Source organism: Meles meles, chromosome 1 (assembly GCF_922984935.1).
Source record: "Meles meles chromosome 1, mMelMel3.1 paternal haplotype, whole genome shotgun sequence".
NCBI lineage: Eukaryota > Metazoa > Chordata > Mammalia > Carnivora > Mustelidae > Meles > Meles meles.
This window is the reverse complement of record NC_060066.1, coordinates 154313181-154320084: the sequence shown is the minus strand read 5'-3', so window position 1 is coordinate 154320084 and position 6904 is coordinate 154313181. Positions and strand designations below refer to the sequence as shown.

The following is a 6904-nucleotide window of genomic DNA, read 5'->3' as shown; positions in this document are numbered from 1 at the left end:
TTGTCACACCTACTAACAGTGCTTTGATTACAAGTGATGCTTACAATTGGATTTCAAATGTGATGCTACAATCAAAATAAACATCCAAGACAAATTGATAAGCCCAAGTTCATCTTGGTTTTTTTATTAACCATAAGTTAAATCTGGGAGTTCATTGCTAGAAATGTACACACAGAGTTCTCCCAAGATCAGACAGTTCTCATCATTTGAATATCTTTTTAAAACAAAATGAAGCATTTTCTTTTTTTTTTTTTTTTTTTTTTTTTTTTTTTTTTAATATTTTATTTATTTGACAGAGAGAAATCACAACTAGACAGAGAGGCAGGCAGAGAGAGAGAAGGAGGCAGGCTCCCCGCGGAGCAGAGAGCCCGATGCGGGGCTCGATCCCAGGACCCTGAGACCATGACCCGAGCCGAAGGCAGAGGCCCCAACCCACTGAGCCACCCAGGCGCCCCAATGAAGCATTTTCTGAGGACCATTTATGATTTCAAAAACAAGAATAAAGTAAATAGTTATGATACATTTAGTACAAATTTAACACATACACTGACATTATTTTTTACAGAGCATGTCATAAGAATAAACCATAAATCATCAACCCAGATAAGAATGAATTCTGAATATGTAGGCATACAATTGCAGATTCTACACACACACACACACACACACACACACACCCCACACACACACATACACGTGCTCTGAAACTTAGTCATTTATTTTGATTTGTGATATTAAATTCTTTAGTTCCTAATATTTACTATTTAAGGAAGCATTTCTTTTTTTTTTTTTTAAGATTTTATTTATTTATTTGACAGACAGAGATCACAAGTAGGCAGAGAGGCAGGCAGAGAGAGAGGAGGAAGCAGGCTCCCAGCCAAGCAGAGAGCCCGATGCGGGACTCGATCCCAGGACCCTGGGATCATGACCTGAGCCGAAGGCAGAGGCTTTACCCACTGAGCCACCCAGGCGCCCTAAGGAAGCATTTCTTTAAAATAAAATTTTGCTGATTTCCTAGAAGTAACTTCTGCTAAAAAATATTTGAAAATGTTGAAAAAAGTGTCGGGGGAAATCTTTGTAATTCTACTACTAAATCAAGCCCTTATGAAAAGTATTTAACAGGCATCTCTTGAAATGCATAGGTAAACACAATGAAATAGAACTGTAATTATACATATTTTGTATCTGCTTTTTAAACTTAATATTTTTAATACTGTGCCCTGAACATCTTCCCATGTTAGTAGCTATATATCTACATGATATTCTAATAGCTACATCATATTGTGCTGTACAAATATTCAGCTTTTAATCACTTAATTGATGAAAATCTGGGTCGTTTCCAATATTTTACTATGATTAGCTAGGCTGCAGTGAAAGCAGTCTTGACATATGCCTCTACAGACATGTCCATCTCATTAGGACAAATGCCTGTAGTGGAATTAATGGGTCAAAGGAGATCCACATTTTAAACTTAATACACCTTCTATCTGCTCCCCAGAAGAGAAGCAACTGTATACTTCCATCAATAGTCCATAAGTGCCCATTTCTTGTATTACGAATGAGGGTGAACAACACTTTCCCTAAGTTTGCTGGCTGTATGCATCTATTCTTGCACTGATTTCCACATCTCCTGTGGGGTGTTCATCATTTGCTAATTAATTTGAAGAATTTTTTTTTTTTTTTTAGATTAGTAATCTTTATCTGTTACTACAGATCTTTTTTTTATTTTTTCTATTTCCCTCTTTCTTTGATAGTTTGGGCTTCTGATTAATGATGTAAGGGGCTGTTCACCTCTCAAGATTATGAAAAAATGTTCTACCATGTTTTTGTTTTATATAATTTTATTTATATTTAAAATTTTGAACCATCTCAAAGTCTATTGATATTACATGTGAAGTAAGATTCTAGCTTATTATTTTTTCCCAAATGGGTAGCCAGGTCTCTTAATAAGTAACTTTTTTCCCCACTTAAAAGCTGTATTTGTGGGTACCTAGGTGGCTCGGTGGGTTAGGCCACTGCCTTCGGCCCAGGTCATGATCTCAGGGTCCTGGAATTGAGTCCTGCATCGAGCTCTCTGCTCAGCAGGGAGCCTGCTTCCCTCTTCTTTCTTCCTGCCTCTCTGCCTACTTGTGATCTCTCTGTCAAATTAAAAAAAAAAAAAAAAAAATCTTAAAAAAGAAAAAAAAAAAAAAGCTGTATTTGTCACCCCCAAAAGTGAGAAACATTTTTAGACTCTGTTTTGTTCCACTGATCTTGGACCAGTATTTTATTAACTCTAATTTAGGGGAAAAAATTTCATGTTTGTTGAGACTCCTTCCAAACTTTTTTTTTCCTCCCCTTTCTGAATTGTCTGGCTACTTGCCCATCCCCACCTCCCCCCAAAAAAGCTTTAGAAACATTTTTTCAAGTTTCTAAAAAGTCCTATTGAAATTTTGGTATAAATTACTTTGAATTTTCAGAGTATGAGGGGAAAATCTATACATGAAGCTGACCAAGAAATCTTTGAGTATTATGTTACATTCCCCAGGAGTTTTATAGTCACTTATATTTCACTGTTTTAAATTGGTAATAGTAGTACTTCTATTGTAAATAGACCATTTTTCCATTATATTTTCTAACTAACAGGTTTATATTAATCTTTATATATTTATTATGCAATTGGCTACCTTTCTGAACTCAGTAGTAGTCTTTCCATTTGTTCTCTTGCTTCTCCAGGTCTTGAATAATGTAACGGCAAATATGATTCTTCTGTATGCTCCCTTTCAATATCTGTATGTGTGACTTTTAAAAATTTTAAAGGCTATGTCTTATTACTAGTAGTTTTCATTAATTTTGCATAGACCTAATAAAAACTGTCAGTAAATAAACTTAGCTCTTTGTGTTAGTTCAGGAAAGTTTTCTTTAGTTATTGCTTCTTTCATTTTTCTGTGTTCTTTGGGTAGCACACATAGAATTCAAAAATTGTATTTTCCTTTTTTTTTCTTTTGTTTGCTATACCTTAATTTTTTCTTTTCTTTTTTTTTTTTGAGTGATCAAATTTTTTTGAGAATGATCAAATTTACCCATATGACCTATAAAGTTTTCAGTACTGTCAGTTATGCTGATTTGTCCTCCTATGGGACTTTGCTTTTGAAATTTCCTTTTATTTTTTTCATATTTCAGGATGCTCCCTTTTCATTCCTTCTCTTTAACTCAATTTATTCCTTCTTCATGGATGATAAAAATGAAAGTAATTATTTAAACATTCCTTTGTGCAAACCAGAGCACTAAGTACTTCACAGACTCTAACTTGCTTACTTCCTACAAATGCTGCAATAGATATCACTCCCATGTTATGTGTGAGGAAACAGAAATTCTGGGTGATGAGGTATTTGCCCAGGATTCTGTGGCTGATCAGTAAGAGAGCCAGGTCTTCTGCCTCCATAACCCATGCTTTTAAAAACCCTGTTTCCACAGGTCCGTGGGCCTCCACAGGGGAGTTCGGTTCCTTTCAGATCCATATCTGGAATGAGGCGCCTCCTAAGTACCTGTGTTAATTCCAGTGCCTGCTGGACAAAGGCAGGAGCATCTTCTGCTCCAATTCTTAGATAATCGCTTAGCTAACTGCCACAGCCAAAATGTTCTTTGAACAAGTGTTATGCACTCTCAGTATTTGCTATAATCTAGGGATCCTCCACCTTCCATCCATTTGTAAGACTTCTTTGTGGTGACTGTATATCCAGGGGTGCAAAGTGCCCCTCACTCCTGAATCTGCAGTTGTACCAAAAACTGAAATCTGTAGTTTCCATCACGCAGGTCAAAGAAAGGGGCTGAGGAATACTGCACGGGGTGGGCACAGACCTCAATTCTGGCTAGCTCTGCTAGCAACAGGGACTTGATTTTCTAGATGGTGAAGCTTCTGTGCTCTGAGTTAGTGTCTGAGTTGGGGCTTCTTCTTAACTTCTCTCCAGCTAATCTGATCAATAAATCAAATGATGGGCACTGGAGTTAATACTAATCCCCACTGGATTTTGGCACAGCATTTCCTCTTCAGCTTGTAGTACTGTCACAATCTTTGTGGGTAATTTTGCATGAAGTTGGGAAAGGATAACCAGGGACTGCCAACCTCTGGCATGTTTAATATGTTTGACAAGCATTTGTATCCACAGTGGGTGTGAGATTTAGACTCACTCTTAAAGAGCATATATGGGCTGTCCCACTAATACCTGGCAGCCTGACTCTAGACCACAGTGAATCCAGATCCTTTTTTATAGTTCCTAACATTTCTGGGCTCTTTTCTTGGATGTAGGAAATTCCCCAAATATGAGCTATTCTTAAATAGCTCATATTTTCCTATGGATTAGTAAAATCATCCTATGACAATTTTCAAATGATATATATATATTTTTTTAAATCACTACGCTAAAAAAATGGAGTGTTGGAAAAATAATGAAGGTTTGCGCTGATGTGTTTTCCCGTCTGCGAGATGTAGCTGAGGAGGCAGGCAGAGCCAGGTCAAAGCGACCCGACAGGTTTGGTTATTCTTGAATGTTATCCTGCACAGAAAAAATGCTCTTTACACTGTGAATTATGGAAGCCCCTTGGCACACATAGCCCCTTGCCTCAGGAAAGCTAAGCTAAGGACATTATAAAATGCTACCACCTGCCCCCCTCACTCTTTTTCTGTTTTCATAAGCTTGCATGTTATTTTGTACTTCCAGGGCTACTCTGGATGGAGGCAGCTAACAAATACATCAAAAATATTAAACATGTAATTAGAAATCCCAACCTACACTAAGTGCCCCTCATCTGTGTCTATGTCACCTTCTTGTGATGATCGGTTTTATGTATCAACATAATATTGCCATGTTTCGTTTAGGTGTTTACAAAGAGTCATTGGGTGATTTTAGGTAGATTATCCTCAATAATGCAGGTGGGCTTCACTCAATGGATTGAAAGTCTTCAGAATGAAAACTGAGGTTTCCTAGAGAAAGAATACTGCAATATAGAAATCCTGCTAGCCCACCCTATAGATTTAGGCTTATCAGACCCCATAACTATGAGAAAAATTCCATAAATCTCTTTATAAATATATGTGTCTATGTGCGTGTGTGTTTGTACGCATATAGGAGGCTATGCTCATATGGAGAAAAACAAGAACAAAATTAACAATCAAACTTCATTTCCTTGCACATGACATTGATGTTAAGATTTCTAAGAAATCATTCCTTTTTTAGTTTCGATAAGGACTTCCAGCACAGAACACTGTTAGAAATTAACCATTAGGAATTTTGAAAAGAGATGTAAGGTAAGTACTATATCAAGACCAAATGGATAAACACAGGTTTTATTTTTTCTACAGAATTTACTGCAGGTTGCCATGTAATGAAGACAAAAGTAGATCACTCTTCATGTGTCAAACTTGTTTACTAATTTAAATAAAAACATATGGCTCCCATTACACAGATAATTCTAAATCTAGTTTGAAAATCAAATCAATAAAGAAGTATCTGTCAGGAGACTATGTACCTGCCTATCTTACTACACCAAAAGTAAGGCTGCCCTCTTCCCAGAACATATGGATAATGAGCAATCAACCATCAACACAGTGGAAGTACTAATATTTGGGGAAATACTGGAAAACTATCTGTTAAAAAACAAATTTCTCTAGACATTATCTTGCCCTTGCAAGAGACTTGCAGATCCAGATGAGAGAAGTTTAGAAAAGGGGTCTTATTTACTCCAGAAAATCTTCAGTTCTGAGCTAACCAGATACTAAAGAACCTTCATAAGAACAAGTAGGCTTGGGCCGCCTGGGTGGCTCAGTGCATTAAGCCTCTGCGTTCAGCTCAGGTCATGATCCCGGGTTCCTGGGATTGAGCCCCATATCAGACTCTCTGCTCGGCAGGGAGCCTTCTTTCCCCTCTATCTCTGCCTGCCTCTCTGCCTACTTGTGATCCCTCTCTGTGTCAAAGAAAAAAAAAAAAAAGAACAAGTAGGCTTGGAAACCACACAGCCTCATTTTGAGTCAAAGGTGTGGAATTAATGATCAAGTACCAGGCATTTCTGTAATGTACCTAAAGCCAAATGACTATTGACATTCTACTTCTTACTATAATGACTTCTTGATTCAAGGCAGGTGGGAGGCATAAAGAATATTGTGAGCTGTAAAATAAATTGTATTCCAATGACCACATCTCTAAAGATAAATCTTGTTTTTTAACATCAGAAACTCATTGAATCCAACAAATGCTGATTAGAGCAAAGGTAGTGTGAGTAAAACTGGGGCAGGAACCCTCTAACTACATTAGGAAGACATGAAAGAATTAGTCATTCTAAGAGAAGAATCATCTTCCCACTAGTTCCACTGTTATGGATGATATTTTTGTGAGCCTGGGCCACCTTTTCCAGCGAATACTGAGAACCTATTACAGGTTTCAACCAACCAATTTCCATTCCAGCTTGAAGGGCTGCTGCAAATTGCCTAAACTCCTCCTACATGAAAGAAAAAGGTTTTTTTGTAGAACACATGCTTAATTTTCAGAAGGATTAAAAATTTTCAGATTCTAAGAGTCAGAACATAAACAGTTCCTTACAAATATGTGGCTTTTGTCATTTGTCCAGAACTACAGAAAAAGTTTTCTACAGACTAACCATAAGTACAATTTGCCTGAGGCAGTGTCAGTTTACAAAAACCCTATTGTCCTGAAGTAATTACTAATAGTATCTCCTTTCGCTCTCAAAAGTGTCCTGCCTTGGAAAATAAATTACATCCCCCCCACCCCCACCCCAGTTATCTTTTAGTGACTAATCCTTAACATACCCACCCCGTCAGATAACTAAGTTCAACACCTACTGGTCCGTATGCTCGAGTAGGCAAACTGTAACAATGTTTAAGTTATCAGAATCAGAGTCACTTCTTTTC

At 37.3% G+C, this 6904-nt stretch overlaps 1 protein-coding gene across 2 annotated transcripts in view; it reads right to left on the bottom strand.

Annotated features, from left to right (window-relative positions):
* Window positions 1-3009: 3009 nt before the first annotated feature.
* CRYZ (crystallin zeta) overlaps window positions 3010-6904 on the bottom strand; it is a 28017-nt gene continuing 24122 nt past the window's right edge. For both annotated transcript variants that reach the window (XM_046007378.1, XM_046007368.1), the window contains one exon: window positions 3010-6474. In XM_046007378.1, the coding sequence (XP_045863334.1) occupies window positions 6310-6474 (165 nt within the window). In that variant the 3' untranslated portion in view covers window positions 3010-6309. The remainder of the gene's footprint in view (window positions 6475-6904) is intronic.